The sequence below is a fragment of the Scyliorhinus torazame genome, chromosome 14, assembly GCF_047496885.1.
Source record: "Scyliorhinus torazame isolate Kashiwa2021f chromosome 14, sScyTor2.1, whole genome shotgun sequence".
NCBI lineage: Eukaryota > Metazoa > Chordata > Chondrichthyes > Carcharhiniformes > Scyliorhinidae > Scyliorhinus > Scyliorhinus torazame.
In genome coordinates, this window is record NC_092720.1 from 124,260,666 (window position 1) to 124,282,547 (window position 21,882).

The 21,882-nt window shown below is 47.0% G+C and overlaps 1 protein-coding gene across 1 annotated transcript in view; it reads left to right on the forward strand.

Annotated features, from left to right (window-relative positions):
- Positions 1-1,348, forward strand: part of LOC140390004 (serotransferrin-1-like) — a 68,900-nt gene extending 67,552 nt beyond the window's left edge. The window contains exon 17 of the mRNA XM_072474770.1: positions 1,074-1,348. Within this exon, the coding sequence (XP_072330871.1) occupies positions 1,074-1,108 (35 nt within the window). The 3' untranslated portion in view covers positions 1,109-1,348. The remainder of the gene's footprint in view (positions 1-1,073) is intronic.
- Positions 1,349-21,882: the final 20,534 nt, after the last annotated feature.

A 21,882-nucleotide genomic window follows, 5' to 3' on the forward strand; every position in this document is an offset into this window, starting at 1 on the left:
GGGGAGCTCATATTCCACGAGCCCCATAGGGAGATCAATTGGCTCATCCCCGTGGGTTTCATGAGGGTTATTACTACGGGTACTTTCGATTATTGTTCAGTCTGATGATATGGGTGGTTGAGATAGCTGTCTCAATCTACTTGCTAGGGTGTGTTCTTCTGAGGTGGGGAGCTGAGTCACATTATTGTGACATTGTATTTAAAAATGCTGTACCTGACGGAGCAATTCATACCTAAAATGAAATATTGCATGCCTCACTACAGCGGCCCTCAAATACATGAGCAGAAAAGTTCATGAAATAAACTGTGACTCAGAAAATCTACAGGTGTCTGGCCCCCACCGGCGAGCCTCACATGGAAGTTACATGGTCAGTGAAAGGCCGATTGATTTAAATAAGCTTTGCACTCACCTGCCATGGGGAGGGGAGAGTCTGTCCGGGCAGAGACATCTTCCAACTCCCCCCCCCCCCCCCCACTCCCCCACCCGCCACATCCCCACTCCCTACGGTCACCCCAACTCCACCATCCCCCACCCGCTCCCAGCCATTGTTCCCCAATTGAGCATTTCATATTTTGGTCCATTTTACAAAAGACCTGAATATTGCTGTTACTTCTCAATATTTGATCCATAACCATCTTGGACCCTAGATCTGCTGAGTGGCAGATCGATATGCTTGCTCACAATTAGAGTGCTGACCTGTTGCTTTTCGGCTCGACCGAGAAGGAGGAACTTGCCAGTTGGGTCTCCTTCCAAGAGTGCTTCAGAAGGGTCACATGTTTCCAGCTCCCACATCTAACCACCTGTTGCTGAAATCTATATTGACTTTCTCCAAACGTAAAAGGTTTCAGTCCTATCTCCCACTCTCCCTTTGACCTCCTTCACTGTGTGCATTCATAGTCCTCTCTCAGTCCTGGCCCATTTATACCCTATCCTCCACTCCTGTTTCACCTATATATTGCACTTGGCTTTGACTATCTGTGTATAATGCCATGGTTCAAAACCCATTGCTGAAGGAGATTTACAGTGAGAACCATTATAGTTATATTCTAAGCACCTGTTCTTCTCTATTCCAGAGCTCCTGGAAGCTTGTTCCTTTGTTACTTGCTAAACCCCACAGCAGTGATCTGATGAGGATTCACGCACCAGAGGACCTGGAATGATCCAATCTCTCCATCTGATACCTATCTGATTACAACACTGTCCACACCATGCCTGCCTGAATTCACATTTTGTATTCATCAGTTTTCAACAGAAATGATACATGATTCACCTCACCACAGTAGAAGTAGAAAAGTTGGGACTCGATTGTATTTCTGTAACACAAAATAAATTTTTCCTTCTTCCGTGATGTCAAGTTTTCCGAGTTTTATTTCTTACCATGGCATTACCTCGATTATCATAGATTATCATAGAATTTACAGTGCAGAAGGAGGCCATTCGGCCCATCGAGTCCTCACCGGTTCTTGGAAAGAGCACCCTACCCAAGGTCAACACCGCCACCCTATCCCCATAACCCAGCAACCCCACCCAACACTAAGGGCAATTTTGGACACTAAGGGCAATTTATCATGGCCAATCCACCTAACCTGCACATCTTTGGAATGTGGGAGGAAACCGGAGCACCCGGAGGAAACCCACGCACACACGGGGAGGATGTGCAGACTCCGCACAGACAGTGACCCAAGCCGGAATCGAACCTGGGATCCTGGAGCTGTGAAGCAATTGTGCTCTCCAATTATTAGTAATAATTAGATTATTAGTAATTAAGAAATGATGGCAGAGGTTCAATCAAATTTTTTTTAAATGTAAAGGTTTTGATATGGTGAATAGGGAAAACTATTTCCCTTCAATGAGATGCTTGGGTGATGGGTTATCAATTCAATGTGTTCATCAGAGAGTGAAGGAAGAGCAATGGGAAAAATCTCTTAATGTATGGGTTTGTTACATATAAAATACTGTGTCACAGGGAATATTTGAGGCAGACACTATTGCACCTTTTGAAGAAAGATTAAATAATCATTTGAAGCATGAGATTGTTGTGGAAAGAGGACAAGCTAATGGAATTAGTTCTGGAACCTTGTAGAAAAGACACAACAAAAATATGAGGGGCCAAATAGCCTTCTATAGTGTAAGTATCTACAATTCCAGTCAGGCTTTTATAGGCGACACAGTGACACAGCGGTTAGTATTGCTGCCTCACAGTGCCAGGTTCGATTTTGACCTTGGACGATAGTCCACATGGAGTTTGCACGTTCTCCCCATGCCTGTGTAAGTTTCCTCCGGGTGCTCGGGTCTCCTCCAACACTCCAAAGATGTGCAGGTTAGGTGGATTGGCCATGAAAAATTGTCCCTTAGTGTGTACAAAGATTAGGTGGAGTTACGGGAATAGGGCAGGAGAGTGGGCCTAGTATGCTCTTTTGTAGTGTCACAGCCTCGATGGCCCAAATGGCCTCCTTCTGCATTGATTCTAAGATCCTATGAACACTGAGTTTTAGCACAATTGTAAATTATTCCTGGGTTTTGTGCAAACTTTTATCATTCATTCTTTGCACATGCCTGTTGCTGATAGTATGGCATTTTGTACCCATTGCAAATGTTGGGCAGACTTCATCTTGAGCCACTGCTGTCCATGAACTTACACCAAGAGTGGTTTTAGGTAGAGAATTCCAATGTTGGAAGGATAATGACCCAAGTTGGTATGGTATATGACTTGGAGGGGATTTTGGAGGTGATGGTATTCCCATGCAGTGGCTGCCTTTGTCCTGGGTAATGGGGACACTGCAGGTTTGAGAGTGCTGTATGTTTGGCAAGTTGCTACCATGCAGCCTGTGGATAGTATACACTACAGCCATAGTACACTGTTAGTGGAGGTGGATGTTTAAGCCGGTACATAGGCTGCCGATCAAGTGGACTGCTTTAACCTTGGTGGTGTCAAATTACTCGCATGATATTGCAGTTGTATCTATTCAGGCAAATGAAAAGTAGTCTATCTCTCTTCTGATATTTACCATGGAGAGACTTTGGTAAGTTCTGAGGTGACCTACCTGCTGCAGAATCACTGTAATATCTCAACTTATTCCAAATCTCAGTCATCCATTGGTCTTGTGCTTACTGATGTTCACTAGCTCTCCATCTGACAATGCCTCAATTATAAAATTGCCATCCTTGTTTTCAGATCTACCCATGGCCTATCTGTTCCCAACTCTGAAACCTTCACTGTCTGTGCGGAGTCTGCACGTTCTCCCCGTGTCTGCATGGGTTTCCTCCGGGTGCTCCGGTTTCCTCCCACAGTCCAAAGATGTGCAGGTTAGGTGGATTAGCCATGATAAATTGTCCTTAGTGTCCAAAAAGGATAAGTGGGGTTCCTGGGTTACGGGGATAAGGTGGAGGCATGGGCAGAAGTCGGGTGCTCTTTCCAAGAGCCAGTGCAGACTCGAGGGTCCGAATGGCCTCTTCACTGTAAATTCTATGATTCTCCAACTCCATAAGCTTTCAAGATCCTGTTGTTCCTTCAAATCTGAGCTTCTGTGTATCCCTGATTTTAATTGCTCCAGCAATGCTTTCAACTGCCTTGATTCTAAGTTCTGGAATTCCTGCCGTAAAACTGCCTGGCTCTCTGTCCTTTTATGGTGCTCCTTAAAATCTACCTCTTTGATCAAGCTTTGGGTCATCTGTCCTGATTTCTCTTTCTATGACATGGTGTCAAAAATACTAAAAATGTCTTTATTGGGATAACTTTAATTAAACGCATTTTATGACTTTAACCGAGAGCCGTTGTTGCTTCTGCACTTGTGCGCTGGGCTCTGCCATCGAGACAACAGAATTGTTCAGAGAAACATATAAAATAGGAGCAGGAAGGGGGTATTCGGCTCTTTGAGCGTGTTCCGCCATTCATTATGATCATGGCCGATCATCCAATGCAATAGCCTGATCCCGCCTTCCCCCTCGCCCATATCCTTAGATCCCTATAGCCTCAAGTGACATATCTAACCCTTCTTGAAAAATACACAATGTTTTGGCTTCAACTACATTCTGTAGTTGCAAATCCCACAGGCTGACCAGTCTCTGGGTGAAGGAATTCCTCCTCATCTCTGTCCTGAATGGTCTGCCCCATATCCTCAGACTGTGACCCTGCTTCTGGATACCCCCACCATCGGAAACATCCTTCCTGCATCTACCGTCTGGTTCTGTTCAAATTTGATAGATTTCTATGAGATCTCCCCTCATTCTGCTGAATTCCAGCGAATACTATCGTAAACGACTCAGTTTCTCCTCATGCGTCAGTCTGTCATTCCGGGACTAGGTCTGGTAAACCTTCTCTGCGCTCTCTCTAGAGCAAGAATATTCTTCCTCAGATGAGACCAACATGGCACACAATATTCTAGGTGTGGCCTCACCAAGGCCCTGTATAATTACATCAAGACATCCCTGCTCCTGTACTCAAATCCTCTCGCTATGAAGACCAACATTTGCTTTCTTTACTGCCTACTTACCTTCAGTGACTGGTGTACGAGGAGACCCAGGTCTCATTGCACATTCCCCTCTCCTAATTTATGGCCATTCAAATAATAATCTGCCTTCCTGCTTTTGCTACCAAAGTGGATAACCTTATGTTTATCCAAAGTATACTGCACCTGCCATTCATTTTCCCACTCACTCAACTTGTCCAAATCACACTGAAACATCTCCGCATCCTCCTCACAGTTCACCCTCCCATCCAGTGTTGTGTCATTTGTTAATTTGGAGATATTACATTTAGTTCCATCATCTAAATCATTAATTTTTATTGTGACTAGCTTGGGTCCTAGCACGATCCCCGCGGTGCCCCACTAATCACTGCCTGCCATTTGGGAAAAGACCCGTTTATTCTTACTCTTTGTTTCCTGTCTGCCAAACGGTTTTCCATCCATCTCAATACACTACCCCTAATCCCATGTGCTTTAATTTTACACGCTAATCTCTTACATGGGATTTTGTCGAAAGCCTTCTGAAAGTCCAAATAAACCACGTTTACTTGCTCCCCCTCATCAACCCTACTATTTACATCCTCCAATGGCATGAATTCTAATAGTATGATTTCCCTTTCAGAAATCCATGCTGACTCTGTCCAATCCTTCCACTGTTTTCCAAGTGCTCTACTATGAAATCTTTGATAATGGATTCTAGAATTTACCCCACAATAACATCAGGCGTTCTGGTCTATAATACCCATTTTTCCCTCTACCTCCCTTTTTAAACATTAGCTCCCCTCCAATCTGCAGGAACTGTTCCTGAATCTATAGAATCCTGGAAGATGACCACCAATGCATCCACTATTTCTCGGGCCACTTCCTTAAGTCCGAGATGTAGAATATCAGGCCCTGTGAGTTTATCAGCCTTCAAACCCATTAGTTTCCTCAACACCATTTCTCTATGAATACTGATCTCCTTCAGTACCTCCCCCTCATTAAATCCTGTGCTCCCCAACATTTATGGTATCTTATTTGTGTCCTCCTTTGTGAAGACAGAACCAAAGTATAAATTTAGTTGGTCAGCCATTTCTTTGTTCTCCATTATAAATTCCCCTGTTTCTGACCCCTTGGTGTTTCACAGCTTCACCCATGCAGATTCCATACCGTCGGAGCTAATACCCTTCCTCACTATCGCGTTAATTTCCTCTTATCTGTCCTTCCTATTTGATTCTGGCTCTTGGTTTCTCTGCCTATCACTTGTCTTATTCCCCTTTCTATCTTTTGTTTTTGTCCTTGATTCCACCTCCTCTGACTACTTGCATAGGTTCCCATCCCCCTGCCATTTTGGTTGAAACCCTCTTCAGCCACTCCAGCAAATACTCCTTCTAGGACATCAGTCCCGGTCCTGCTCAAGTGTAACCTGCCTAATTTGTACTGATCCTACCTCCCCCAGAACCGGTTTCAATACTCCAGGAATCTCTCTCTCCCCCACACCATTTTTCAGCCACGTATTCATCTGATATATCCTGCTATTTCTATTCTGACTAGCACGTGACACTGGTACTAATCCTGAGATCACTACCTTTGAGGTCCGACCTCTCAACTTTCTTCATAACTCCTTATATTCTGCTTTTAGGACCTCATCCCTTTTTTTTACCTATGTTGTTTGTACCAATGTGCACCACGACCACTGGCTGGTCACCATCCAACTCCAGAATGTCCTGTAACCGCTCCAAGACATCCTTGACCCTAACACCAGGAAGGTAACATACTATTCTGGAGTCTTGTTTGTGGCCACAGAATTGCCTTTCTATTCCCCTTACAAGTTAATACTGTATAATTATTGCATTTTACCCATCCCCTCTGCAGCAGAACCAGCTGGTTCATCAAATTTGGCTGTTGCTGTTTTCCCCTGAGATGACGTTCCCCTCAACAGTATCCAGATCAGTATATCTGTTTTGCAGGGGAATAGCCACAGAAGATTCCTGCACTCTCTGCTTCACCCTCTTGCTCTACCTGGTGGTTTGTTAACGTTTGGTTGGTTCAATTGGCTCTGTTTTATAACCATTGCTCTCGAGTCGCCAGGTATCTTTATGATACCGCCACGAGGTTCAAGTCCAAATAATGATCAATAACTCAAGACACCGATTAGTAAGATTCAAATCAAAGCACATTTATTATACACAGTAATCGCTACTCATGCACAAATTCTACGTCTAAGCTACTTCTACAACTAACAGGCCTATACTTAACTTCGGACTGGCCCACCAGGTCAGGGGAACAAATGGTCTTTCGTTCAGGTTCTGAGTCTGCGGGATTCGAAGTTGGTACGGACTGGTAGCTAGGAGCGCCTATCTCGTAGCGAGCGTTGACTTAAGACTTACGGTCTCTCGGCGGCAACTGCACCGGTCACAGTCAATGTTGGTTCGCGTTGCTGGGTGACCCGGTCAAGAAGAGCAATTTGAACTTGGGGCTTAACTAACTCCCCAGGGGCTTCCCGCCTTTCGGGGCGGACCCTGTACCTGGTTCTAGGTGATTGGACTTTGTTCCAATCGCTTGGTTCGATTTCTCCAATACTGAAGCGGTTTCCTGATCGATGGGTGGTCTTGGGGTGTTCGTTAACCTCTTTTGTGTTGGCTTCTGCTGGCGCCGGGGAGTCTGGCTTAGTTTTGTGTGTCCCAAATGTTGTTATTGTTCCAGGGGATTGCCCATTAGTATGTAGATGGCTGCTCCATTATTATGCTGATGGTCGCTGGTATTGATGCTGTCTGGGCTTTTGCAGTGTTAAATACACAGCAAACCTGCACCTGCTGGTTTCTGCCTGTGTTGGCTGAATTTCCCTTCAGCCTTTGCCGTTCGCCATTTTAAATCGGGACTTGGCCAACTCAGGTGGCTACACACCCTCCCTGTGATCCTAACGCGAAGCGTGAAGGATCACATAACTGCATTGTCTTCATTCCCTGACCCGGTGAGCACTCTTCTATGGCCTCTACACTGACCATAACTATGCAAAAAATTTTTAACTAACAATTCTGAGGGGCGCTATGTCAAACAGGGACATGCATTACAAAACAAGAAAATGGGAACCTCTAACTATCCTTAATAAACTACACTCACTCAAATATTTCATCACACTAACTTCCTAAACCATACAAACAAAATCATAGCAGTTTTATACACATTTTCCTGGCTTGGCAGTCAAGCTCAGGATCGTACAATTGCTCATGAACATTTCTTTATTTACAGCAAATCGCAAATGAATGCTCTTTATTATAGATCGCGGGGGTCGGGGGTCTGGTGGTATCCGAAAATAGGGGATCTTATTCTATATACCGAGGTGCGAGCGCGGTAGGCTCTCCTTCTCCATTTTCTCAGACGAATATTCTGCACGATGCAGCAGAGTATCGCCAATACCAATAGGGATTCTATCAAGTAGGACAGGTAGTACCAGGTTATAAACCTGTCACAGCAAGATGGTGTGGTGTCGCTTGTGACTGGGTTCTGGGTACTGTGGCGAAGTGAATCATTAACGGCTGGTGGGGGGGGGGGTGGGGTTGAGGTCAGGGGGTTCGCGTTCATGCGCAACCAAATGTCCATTATAACGATGAGCAACGCAGAGGATGTCCTCATGGTTCTTCTTCCTTCACTTCTCTTCTCTTCTCTTCGGTCCTGGAGCTTCTGTGGAATCAAGCATAGTGTCTGTTACTATCTTGGTTTAATATCTCGTATAATAGCCTGTCTGTCCTTTAGTGCCAAATACTCCCTTTATAATTGGTCACTATGTGTAACTCCCTTATTTTTTTTTCAAAAACCGAATTTCAGGACAAGACGCACTTACAACTAATGGACCAGTGCGAGCCGTCTCGCAGACTGTGTGATTTACCATGCAAATGTTTGAGGATGTAAATAGCAGAGGGTTGGCAACCTAAGGGTTACCTGAAACAAAACAAAACTTTTTGAACCAAATTTTCCGAAATGAGGTGCGTATGGGCCGCGACGGGTACGAGTTGGATGGAGTCCCCGGGTAGGACGGCGGCCAATGCCGTGTGTGCCCTACCCGAGCGGAGCTGACCAGAGGGTGGCTCCCAGGCAGGGCGGGTCCCAAGCCGTTTCTCCACTGCCTGAGCAACCGACAGGAACGGGCAAGAAATGTAGTCATCGTGGGGGGTTGCCATATTGGTTCTACCTTCGAACCAGAAGGGCAGTTATGAACAGGCGTCTGTGTTTCTGTCGGCAGACGAGTTCCGCTGAACTGGCGTCTGGGACATTTACAAGTCTCTGCGGACAAATTCTCAGAGGTTTCGGCCGAAAAGGCGTGGGGCCGTGGAAATTTTTTTTTCCGGTCTGACATACAACATTTCACAAAACACTACAAACAACATAAAACATGCTGCAGGTTCCATCAGAAAGGACACCGTTTTCTCCCAAGCGGTTCCTTTAAAAAAATTATCTGGACACCTCAGTTATCGGTTGCGAACAGGGTCGCAAAGGGGTTCTCGTTTTAGGAGTCAGACTCAAGGTCGTCATCTTCTCCCGGATGCCAAACTCTCGAGTGTATCAGGGCTGATAGGGCTGCTTGGTATGACCTGGGATCGCTCTCGTCATTCCGGACGAGTCTGTACAAATTATCTCTGTGTCAATAGGTGGTGTCTAGTTGTGTGGGGACGGAATCGGGGTCGTCATTGTAGGTCGGTGGTCGGTGGTGGGGTTTGTTTGGGAAAGTGATCGTGAAGGGATCACTCGAATCGTGGTCAGATTCGCTGGGTGTGGGTCCTGTTGCATGGGGATAGTAGGGAGGCGTGTTGTGGCTATCGTCCGAGTCACAGTCGCTGTCTCTGCTGCTGCAGTCTGTGGGCGTTCCGGGCCGGAGTGTATATTTCGGGGATGGAGTCGAGGTTGAGTCCGTGGCTGGGCTGGATGTGTTGGGGGATGGTAGGGTTACGTTGGCTGTGGGCGGGGTGTGGTGTGCTGCGTCGAGCATGACGTGGTGTGCGTGGTTAGACTGTGTTCCATATGCCTTCAGCTGGTTGATGTGGAACCACGCAGGCTTTCCATTGGGGTACTTGTAGGGAAGTTGTTTCCATTAGCAGGGGAGACTAGGATCCGGGGGCACAGCCTTAGAATAAAAGGGAGTCACTGTAGAACAGAGGTGTGGAGAAATTTCTTCAGCCAGAGAGCGATGGGTCTGTGGAATTCATTGCCACAGAGGGCGGTGGAGGCCGGGACGTTGAGTGTCTTTAAGACAGAAGTTGATAAATTCTTGATTTCTCGAGGAATTAAGGGCTATGGAGGGAGAGCGGGTAAATGGAGTTGAAATCAGCCATGATTGAATGGTGGAGTGGACTCGATGGGCCGAATGGCCTTACTTCCGCTCCTATGTCTTATGGTCTTATGGTCTTTATTTTGTAGACGGAAGGGCTTACCTTGTCCGCAATGGAGTACGGACCCGAGTACTTAGGTGACAGGAATGTGCTGGGGTTGTATACGGAGAGCATGACTTGCTGTCCTACACTGAACTCAGTCGCATGCACTGTTTTATCGAAACAGGCCTTGCTCTGTTTCTTTCTTGTGCCCAATTTCACTGCGGCTGCTAGCTGAGCCGTTTTTACATTTTCCACTAATTGTTTGACTGCGTTCTTGTGTGTGAGGGCCGTCACTTAGGGGCTGGTCAAGTCTAAATCTAATAAAAATTCTGTGCCTTTCATGGGGCGTCCGGTCATGAGGATGTGTGGGGTGTAACCTGTAGAAGTTGAAACTGTATTTCGCAAAAACATCAGCGCAAAAGGGAGGACTGAGTCCCAAGTGGTGTTGTTTTGCTGGACCATTTTTCTGAGGGTGGATTTTAGGGTCCGATTCATGCGCTCCACGATACCACTCGACTGTGGGTGGTATGCAATGTGGAAGTTTTGGGTAATGCCAAATATCGTGAGGACGTTCTTCATGACACGTCCCGTAAAATGGGAACCTTGGTCGGATTCAATGCTGCGGGGGAGTCCCCATCTTGTAAGATGTGGTGGGTCAAAATCTTGGCTGTGGTCTTTGCCGTGTTTGTTCTGGATGGGAATGCCTCCACCCATTTGGTAAACGTGTCTATCACCACGAGTACCTATTTATAACCATTCCTGCAAGGGGACAATGGACCTATAAAATCAATCTGGAGGTTAGTCCAGGGGCCTTTTTGGCATATCTGTCCAGATTATTCTGGGCACAGATAAGACAATTCTCAACGTAGTGAGTAACATCTTCTTTTAAACTCGGCCACCAGCAGAGCTGCCTGAGGTGGGCTGTAGTGGGATCGATTACCTGATGTCCATGACCATCATGGAACAAACAAATCAGTTTATTCCTGTCCTGTTCAGGAACCACAGAAAGGGTGTCTTTTAACACCACACCATCATGTGTGGTCAGTAAACCTCTCGTAGGGTGCTGGATAGTTTCCTTTTAAAATCTCCCTGAGATTGCTGTCCTGCTTCTGGGCCTGCACTAAATCCTCGATCTTAGTCTGCAAGACCTGAACTGCATTCATTGGTGCGCTTTCGGGGGGTGTCCAAAAATATCCGTGCCTGGAGCCTGCTTTAGCTAGTGCGTCGGCTTTTACATTTCCAGGGGGGAAGGAACGATGGTGACTTCGAACTTTGACTATTCCAAAAGTCCTGTTCTGGGCTCTCTCTAAAATGTGACGGAGCAATGGGGCTGAGGGGAGAGGTTTTCCGTCTGTGGAAACAAATCCTTTTGCTTTCCTCAGGGGCAGGAATTCCACGAGGCTGTTGCAGACATAGAGGCTATCTGAGTATATGTCTGCTGGGCTGGGGAAAGAATAAGACCATAAGACCATAAGACATAGGAGCGGATGTAAGGCCATTCGGCCCATCGAGTCCACTCCACCATTCAATCATGGCTGATTTCAACTCCATTTACCCGCTCTCTCTCCATAGCCCATAATTCCTCGAGAAATCAAGAATTTATCAACTTCTGTCTTAAAGACACTCAACGTCCCGGCCTCCACCGCCCTCTGTGGCAATGAATTCCACAGACCCACCACTCTCTGGCTGAAGAAATTTCTCCTCATCTCTGTTCTAAAGTGACTCCCTTTTATTCTAAGGCTGTGCCCCCGGGTCCTAGTCTCCCCTGCTAATGGAAACAACTTCCCTACATCTACCCTATCTAAGCCATTCATTATCTTGTAAGTTTCTATTAGATCTCCCCTCAACCTCCTAAACTCCAATGAATATAATCCCAGGATCCTCAGACGTTCATCGTATGTTAGGCCTACCATTCCTGGGATCATCCGTGTGAATCTCCGCTGGACCCGCTCCAGTGCCAGTATGTCCTTCCTGAGGTGTGGGGCCCAAAATTGCTGATAGTATTCTAAATGGGGTCTAACTAATGCTTTATAAAGCTTCAGAAGTACATCCCTGCTTTTATATTCCAAGCCTCTTGAGATGAATGACAACATTGCATTTGCTTTCTTAATTACGGACTCAACCTGCAAGTTACCTTTAGAGAATCCTGGACTAGGACTCCCAAGTCCCTTTGCACTTCAGCATTATGAATTTTGTCACCGTTTAGAAAATAGTCCATGCCTCTATTCTTTTTTCCAAAGTGCAAGACCTCGCACTTGCCCACGTTGAATTTCATCAGCCATTTCTTGGACCACTCTCCTAAACTGTCTAAATCTTTCTGCAGCCTCCCCACCTCCTCCATACTACCTGCCCCTCCACCTATCTTTGTATCATCGGCAAACTTAGCCAGAATGCCCCCAGTCCCGTCATCTAGATCGTTAATATATAAAGAGAACAGCTGTGGCCCCAACACTGAACCCTGCGGGACACCACTCGTCACCGGTTGCCATTCCGAAAAAGAACCTTTTATCCCAACTCTCTGCCTTCTGCCTGACAGCCAATCGTCAATCCATGTTAGTACATTGCCTCGAATACCATGGGCTCTTATTTTACTCAGCAGTCTCCCGTGAGGCACCTTATCAAAGGCCTTTTGGAAGTCAAGATAGATAACATCCATTGGCTCTCCTTGGTCTAACCTATTTGTTATCTCTTCAAAGAACTCTAACAGGTTTGTCAGGCACGACCTCCCCTTACTAAATCCATGCTGACTTGTCCTAATCCGACCCTGCACTTCCAAGAATTTAGAAATCTCATCCTTAACAATGGATTCTAGAATCTTGCCAACAACCGAGGTTAGGCTAATTGGCCTATAATTTTCCATCTTTTTCCTTGTTCTCTTCTTGAACAGGGGGGTTACAACAGCGATTTTCCAATTCTCTGGGACTTTCCCTGACTCCAGTGACTGTTGAAACATCATCACCAATGCCTCCACTATTTCTTCAGCTATCTCCTTTAGAACTCTAGGATGTAGCCCATCTGGGCCCGGAGATTTATCAATTTTTAGACCTCTTAGTTTCTCTAGCACTTTCTCCTTTGTGATGGCTACCATATTCAACTCTGCCCCCTGGCTCTCCGGAATTGTTGGGATATTACTCATGTCTTCTACTGTGAAGGCTGACACAAAGTACTTATTCAGTTCCTCGGCTATTTCCTTGTCTCCCATCACAAAATTACCAGCGTCATTTTGGAGTGGCCCAATGTCAACTTTTGCCTCCCGTTTGTTTTTAATGTATTTAAAGAAACTTTTACTATCATTCCTAATGTTACTGGCTAGCCTACCTTCATATTTGATCCTCTCTTTCCTTATTTCTCTCTTTGTTATCCTGTTTGCTTTTGTAGCCTTCCCAATCTTCTGACTTCCCACTACTCTTTGCCACATTATAGGCTTTCTCTTTTGCTTTGATGCATTCCCTAACTTCCTTTGTCAGCCATGGCTGCCTAATCCCCCCTCTGATAACCTTTATTTTCTTTGGGATGAACCTCTGTACTGTGTCCTCAATTACTCCCAGAAACTCCTGCCATTGCTGTTCTACTGTCTTTCCCACTAGGCTCTGTTCCCAGTCAATTTTCGTCAGTTCCTCCCTCATGCCCCTGTAGTTACCTTTATTTAACTGTAACACCTTTACATCTGATTCTACCTTCTTTCTTTCAAATTGGAGATTGAATTCTACCATATTATGATCACTGCCTCCTAAGTGCTCCCTTACTTTAAGATCTTTAATCAAGTCTGGCTCATTACATAACACTAAGTCCAGAATGACCTGTTCCCTCGTGGGCTCCATCACAAGCTGTTCCAAAAAGCCCTCCTGTAAACATTCAATGAATTCCCTTTCCTTGGGTCCACTGGCAGCATTATTTACCCAGTCCACCTGCATATTGAAGTCCCCCATGATTACTGTGACCTTGCCTTTCTGACATGCGCTTTCTATTTTGTGGTGCATTTTGTGCCCCCGGTCCTGACCACTGTTAGGAGGCCTGTACATAACTCCCATTATGGTTTTTTTGCCTTTGTGGTTCCTCACCTCTACCCACACAGACTCCACATCATCTGACCCTATGTCGTTTAGTGCTATTGATTTAATTTCATTCCTAATTAACAAGGCAACCCTGCCCTCTCTGCCCACCTCTCTGTCTTTTCGATAGGTTGTGAATCCCTGGATGTTTAAATGCCAGTCCTGAACCCCCTGCAACCATGTCTCTGTGATGCCTACCACATCATACCTGCCAGTCACAATCTGGGCCACAAGCTCATCTACCTTGTTCCGTACACTGCGCGCATTTAAATATAGCACCTTTAATTCTCTATTGACCGTCCCTTTTTGTTTTCTTAGTGTGGTGGACCTTGGCTTACTGAGCCTTTCCATACACTGTGTCATATTTTGTGGGATGGGGACTATCGTAACCTCTCCTGAGTTTTGTCTTTTCGTGCTTTTTTGTATTCCTAAGCAGCTACGCTTCCCACTGATTACTTCACCTCTTGGTTCCCTGACTTTCCCTTCCCCCCCAATCTTTAGTTTAAAGTCCTATTGACCACCCTATTTACTCTTTTCGCCAGAACACTGGTCCCAGCTCGGTTCAGGTGGAGACCATCCCAACGGTATAGGTCCCCCCTGTCCCAAAACTGATGCCAGTGTCCCATGAAAAGGAACCCCTCTTCCCACACCACTCTTTCAGCCACGTGTTAACTTCCCTTATTCTTGCCTCCCTATGCCAATTTGCATGTGGCTCGGGCAGTAATCCGGAGATTATGACCCTTGAGGACCTGTTTTTTAATTTGAATCCTCGCTCTTTATAATCTCTAAACAGGTCCTCTTTCCTAGACTTACCTATGTTGTTGGTACCGACATGGACCACAATAACTGGATCCTCCCCCTCCCTCTCCAGTATCCTTTCAAGCCGGTCAGCGATGTCCCGCACCCTAGCACCGGGCAGGCAACATACCATGTGGGACTCTTTATCCTGCTCACAAAGGATACTATCTATCCCCCTGATAATAGAATCCCCTACAACTACAACTTGCCTATTTACTCCCTCCCCTTGAATGGCCTGCTGAACCATGGTGCCTTGGTCAGCTGACTCATCCTTCCTGCAGCCTTGTTCGCCATCCACACAGGGAGCAAGTGCCTCATACCTGTTGGACAGGGTCAAGGGCTGAGGCTCCTGAGAATCTGGGTGTTCCACTATGTATGCGATGGCTGCAAGTTCTGCTGCCTGCGCGCCTAAGTGTCCCGGATGTTTTATTGCTATTTCTTCTAGGGCGCGTCCCTGCGCGTCTTCGACATAAACACCGCATCCTGTTATGCGCTTCCCTTCTAATATTGTGGAAGATCCATCCACATATATCTTTATGGGTTCGCACATGTCTGTGTGCTTGGGGCTCTGGGGTGAACTACCTATCTTACTGGGGGGTGTTTTAGCAATAAGGTGGCCTGTGTTGTGGTGTGGAGAGATAAATTCACATTCATGGGGGGTGCCTGGGTACTGAAGTTTATCGGCTAAAAGTGTGGGTCTTTGTCCATTTAACAGTGATGTCCTGTCCCTGCAAAAGAAGGGTCCATCTAGCTGATCTTATTTGACTGACTGTACCGTCCTTGAGTCGTCCGTCCAGTAAAAGTTGGGTGGGGGGGTGTTCTGTGAGGATTGTGATGGGGTTGAGTCCGGTTATGTAAGAGAAATACTGTACTGCCCATAACACTGCGAGCAGGTGCCTCTCGCAGGCTGAAAATCCCTGCTCCACAGCATCCAAAACTCTGGAGGCGTAAGCCATGGGCCTTAACTGTTCGTGCTGTTCCTGAAGGAGCACGACCGAAAGGGTGCGGTCTGTGCTTGCTACCTCTATCGCATAGGGGGAAAGCGGGTCTGGAACTTGTAGTGCGGAGGCTGCTATGAGTGCCTGTTTTAAAGAGTCCACAGCATCCTTATGCTGCGGAAGCCATTCCCAGGGGGCTCCTTTCTTTAGGAGGTCTGAGAGGGGTGCTGCCTTGCTGGCGAAACCGTCAATGTGGTTTCGGCAGTAGCCAACCAGTCCTAAAAACGACCGGAGGGCTGAAACATTCTGGGGAAGGGGCAATTTAGCAATCGAGTCAATGCTTTTATGCTCGCTCTCGCGTTTACCATGAGTGTTAATTGTTCCCAAATATATCACCTTATCTTCCAAAATCTGGGCCTTTTTGGGGTTAACTTTACAACCAATTGAATGTAAGAGTTCGGACAGAAGCTCGATGTGCTCTTTCTTGGTGTCTGTCTGCAGTAATAGGTCGTCTACATACTGGACCCGTCATTCGGGTCGAGAAAACTTGGCTAAACCATTTGCCAGCTGTCGGTGGAAAATGGAGGGGGAGTTGTGGAATCCTTGTGGAAGGCATGTCCACGTGTCCTGTTGATTTTTAAAGGTGAAGGCAAATTTGTACTGGCACGCCTTTGCCAATGGAATGGACCAGAATCCATTATTGATATCCAAAACCGTGAAGTATCGGGAATGGAGTCCCTGTTTGAGCATGGTCTCGGGACTTATTGCTACGGTGGGGGCTGCTGCGGGGGTGATTTTGTTGCGTTCCCGGTAATCGATGGTCAGTCGCCATGATCCATCGGGCTTTCTCACTGGCCAAATAGTGGAGGCTACTGATCTAAGTACGCCCTGCTCTAATAAGCTGTCGATAACTTTTGCGATTTCTCTCTCTGCCTCTTGGGGAAATCCATACTGTTTTTTGGGGTCTAGGGTCAGGTCCTGTGATTTGTACGGAGCCAGTCATCCGGCCACAGTCGTGTTTGTGGGTCGCGAATGCTGTCCTGTTCTTTTGCAGAACTGCCCTAACCTGCTTGTCCGTGCTAAACGTGGTCGGGTTAAACCAAAATTCGCCTACTGCACTAATTTTGTTTGCATATTCACCTATTGTGAGCGTTGCGGGGGCTCTCGCGGATTTTGCCATTTTCCAGACAGACTGGTTGACTGGATCAAATGATAGGTTGTGGGAATTCATAAAATCGATTCCCAGAATGTGTTCTGCTGTGTGGGGCAGATCGACTAAGACTACGGGGTGCTACGGGGTAAAAAGCCTTGAACACCTGGTTTATCCCCTCCGGATCTGACACCACATCCGCCCCCCCCCCCCCAACCCCCACCCCTCCGCCCTGAAGAATTTCCTTCGATGGTGCCATTCACCACAGCTGGTGGCCCAGCATGAGACTCGCCTTCTCATCATACCCACACTGCACCCGCCGTAGTTGATCCGCCTCCCCATCGTCAACCGGTCAAGCTGCAACCTCTTCCCTTCCGCAAACAATTCTGTGGGGACCACAGAATACCTCCTATCCACCTCAACTATCTCGTCCAACAGTCGCAGATGCTCCTCTCTCCTCATCCTATCCTTATAGGCCTTGAACAAAATAATTTCGCCCCGGACCAGCGCTTTCAAGGCCTCCCAAAATGTGGCTGCCGATACCCCCCCATTCTGATTGAGCTCAACGTAATTCTTAATCGCCACCGTCAAGTTCCCACAAAACACCTTGTCGGCTAAAAGCCCCGAATCCAATCTCCACCCAAGCCTCTGACCCGAACAAAGCCTCACGTCTAGCAAGTGCAGAACATTGTCCAAAATCACTCCTGCACCATATTCTGACCATTCCACCCCCATCTGCACCACCTGGCACACCAGTAAGCAATCAATTCTGGGATAAACCCTATACACATGCGAGAAGAAGGAAAACTCCTCTTCCGAGTGCCCAAACCTCCACGGATCCACCATCCCCATCCTCTTCATAATCCCTCCCAGCTCTCGCACCATTCTCGACCATCCCATCAACTTAGGGCTCGACCTATCCATCCTCAGCTCTATTATGCAATTAAAATCCTCCCCTAGAAATCAGCTGGTGAAAGTCTAAGTCCGGGGTCACCCCCAATAGCCTCTTCATGAATCTGACATCATCGCAATTGACTGCATACACATTCACCAACACCACCAGAATCCCCACTTGCACTCCACTTGCTATCACAAATCTCACCCCTGGATCCTGCACTTCCCCCGTAAACCCTGTTTTCTTGCTCAACAATATGACAACCTGCCTCGACTTTGAGTCAAACCCCGAGTGCAACACCTGCCTCACCCATCCCTTCCTCAACCTCATCTGATCTGTCACCCACGCAGAGATGCATCTCCTGCAGGAAAATCACCTCTGCTCTCAAACTCTTCAAGTGCGTGAACACACGGGCCTGTTTAACCGGCCCATTTAGCCTGTACGATTCTCACCGGAGGTTTCCGCCACCCCTCCCCCCTAGAGTCCACCATCACCACCTTAGGCCCCCCCCCCCCCCCATCCCCAATCTGAATCGGGCCCACCCAAGATGGCCCCCGCCCCGTCCATGACCAAACCCATCCTCCAAAACTGCTACATCGCTCCTGTTGGCTACCTCACCCTGGATTCCGTGAGATTTAACCTTTTGCAAAAATCAACCATGCGATACCTTGTCAAAGGCTTTGCTAAAGTCCATGTAGTCCTTAGGTCAGATGTAACACTATAGGGACTAGTTAGTGGTGCATGATGTATTGGGTATGCCGGGTCTGCGAGGACTGCGTTTGCTGCAGCAGTGAGAGAGACAGGCTTCCAACATTTGAAGAAATGCAACTTGATTTTATTGAACTCTTAACTATCATACATACTTTAACTGTGGGTTGACACTATGCTGACTTGACTGGAGACCTGAGACTAACCTTACCAGACTATCTTACTACCACATGGTGTATGTTCTAGTTGCTGCTCATGGGCTCTGACTGTCTCAGAGGCTGGATCCCAAGAGAGCGGGAAAACTAGTGCCCTCTGGCTTTATAGTGATCGTGTCCTGTCTGGTGATTGGCTGCTGTGTTCTGTGTGTTCATTGGATATCCTGTGTGTCAATCACTGCCTGTCTGTGCACCATCATATACCTGTGTGTATATTATGACAGTGCATTAGCCACAACTGTAGGAAAGCACTTCATGCCACATCAGTGTGCTACTTCCCACTTTCGCATTTTCTACTTCCATTGGCCTCACTAATGACAAAGTTAACCTGAGCCAGTTGATGCAGCAACACGTAGGATCTGTACATTTGGGACTGGTTTAGCACACTGGGCTAAATCGCTGGCTTTCAAGCAGACCAAGGCAGGCCAGCAGCACGGTTCAATTCCTGTACCAGCCTCCCCGAACAGGCGCCGGAATGTGACGACTAGGGGCTTTTCACAGCAACTTCATTTGAAGCCTACTTGTGACAATAAGCGATTTCCATTTTCATGTGTGGTGGGCTGACACCTACAGGGAAATTGTCTGCGACCATGACAGGTTCATTTCCAGCATTTTCATCGCACAATCTCATTTGCAACGTGTCGGGTTTTGTGCGACCGTTTCAATACTTGAGAATCACAAGGATCGAAGTGAGAAGAGTTAATCACCAAACTGTTCACAAAATTATAAAATGGTAGTCGGTGTATTTTGCAGTGGACCCATAAAGTACTGGAGAGCGTGGGCTGAGATAGATCAGTATCCAGGTCATAAGCAGAATGGATAATGTTCCTGCTCAATGGTCAATCCAGTACACCCCAAACAAAGTACTATCTGTTCATCCAAAGCTGTAACCAAAACCCAACTACACACCTTTAATTCAAATCAGAAACTGAGTCTCGAGCTATGTTTTGGCAGGAAGGGTGTTTCAGGGTTAGATGATCTCAACTCTGCTGTGTTTACAGAAAAATGTGTTTTCTTTGAGCAAAGTCTCTTATGGACTGAAGCCAATGATTCTACATGTGTGGTAAAGGGGTACATGAGCAATTACTCCCCAAATATGCTATCAAGCATTGGAGGTCATGTGGGAGGCCCAACACTGATTTAAAAGATGGAACATCCAATGACCAGAAGCCGTGAATGAGTGAGAATTACCTACAATTTCATCAGACAACCAAGAAGGCTTGTTTAAAAATAAACAAGAAAAGACACTGATCAAAATATGGCTGTCATGGGTCACCTGATCTGATACAGTAAAGTTTACCACTTTTCAGGAAAGTTTTTACATGAATTGCACTGCAGACATGGGCCGGGATTCTCTGAGCATGTGCCGGGTCGGAGAATCGCCGGGGGGATGCGCAATCCCGTCATTCCGCTCCGATGCCGAGCTGCTGATTCTCTGGCGACCGGAGAATCGGCGCCAATCGCGCCAGCGGGTTCGCCGCTGCGCTGGTCGGGGGGCCACTGAAAGCAGCCCCTGCGGCAATTCTGCGCGCTCAACGGGCCGAGCGCCCGCCGAGTCCTGCTGTCGTCGTATGGTCCTACCCGGCGGGACCTTGGCGTTCTGGCTGCGGGGGCTGTCTTGGTGGGGGGGGGGGCGGGGGGAGCCAACTCCGGGGTGGGTCTCCACGGTGGCCAGGCCCGCGATTGGGGACAACCGATCGATGGGCGCGCTAATCCGGGGGGGGGGTTATGTTCCTTCGCGCCGGGTCCCTGTAGGGCTCCGCCATGTTGACCGCGGGCCGGCACGGAGATGGCCGTGGCGCACATGTGCGGACCTGCGCCGGCCATGGCGCGCATGCGTGGACTTATGCTGGCTGTGGAATGCCGACTTTCGACACGGTGCAGCGCACAGCACTCCGGCGCCGTTCTAGCCCCCGAGGAAGGTGAGAATGACTGGTCCTGGAAGCCCATTGACGTCGCGTCGCTCGCGCTGGTTTTGACGCCGGCGTCAACACATGGCCGGGATTTCGGAGAATCCCGGCCATGGGATCCCACACCTGGGGTGTAAAGGTCCACTTCAACAGACACCTTCTTGAAGGAAGGGCATTAAAAATCAAAGTTCTAAACTTAGATTAGCCCTAGTTTCATCAAAACAATGGAGCCTCTATCTAGCCAGATACTTATCAGACATTCAAAACCACCTGTGGAAGATAAAATAACCTCTATTTACTGTTTATTTATATCTTGACATGTGTCAAATGTTTTGGTGATTAAACTATCAAAAAATTGGGTTAGTTGGGGCCTGTGACAAGGATCCCAAGACATGTTAATTGACTTCCTTTTCTGGGAATATACTGTCAAGAGTTTTAAAATTTGTTCTGCCAAGCAGAATTTGAGAAAGAAGAAGCAGCAGGAAAATAAAGATGCCAGACACCTAAGCCAATGCTGGAAATTGCAGGAATTGTCTCTCTCTGAAGTTAAAAGTGTCTCTTCAACAATGTCCGGACCTGAACAAAGTCAACTCCGGAATTTTACAATAAACCAACTAACTTCAAACAGCTGCTTTGGGTAACAATCTATGCCTCAAAGGCAAGTATAGGATATACTTGTACAATCTTTTATCTTTTATTAGACTCTGTCATAATTTACACACAGGTATATGATGGTGCACAGACAGGCAGTAATTGACATACAGGGTGACCAGTGAACACACAGAACACAGCAGCCAATCACCAGACAGGACACAACCACTATAAAGCCAGAGGGCACTAGTTTTCCCGCTCTCTTGGGATCCAGCCTCTGAGACAGTCAGAGCCCGTGAGCAGCAATTAGAACATACACCATGTGGTAGTAAGATAGTCTGGTCAGGTTAGCCTCAGGTCTCCAGTCAAGTCAGCATAGTGTCAACCCACAGTTAAAGTATGTATGATAGTTAAGAGTTCAATAAAATCGAGTTGCATTTCTTCAAGTGTTGGAAGCCTGTCTCTCTCACTGCTGCAGCAAACGCAGTCCTTGCAGACCCAGAATACCCAACACATCAGCCTCTAAGTTTCTTACATGTTCGTGTGTGTGTGTGTCATTGCAACTTAATTTTTTTCTCTTGGGCGAATAACTAATAAAGATACTCCTCCTTTGATTCAAGAATAACTGGTTTGATTGACTCACCAGTAAAAAAATGCATTCGGATTGGAAAAGGCATTTACGTGGAAAGACATTTTAAAATCTTTGTTGCAAACTAAGTGGTCCGAATAGAAAGGGAGCCAGCTCACTCCTCCTCATCTGGTTACAACACTAATCGCAACAGATCAGTATTCTTAAGCAATGAGACCCAGC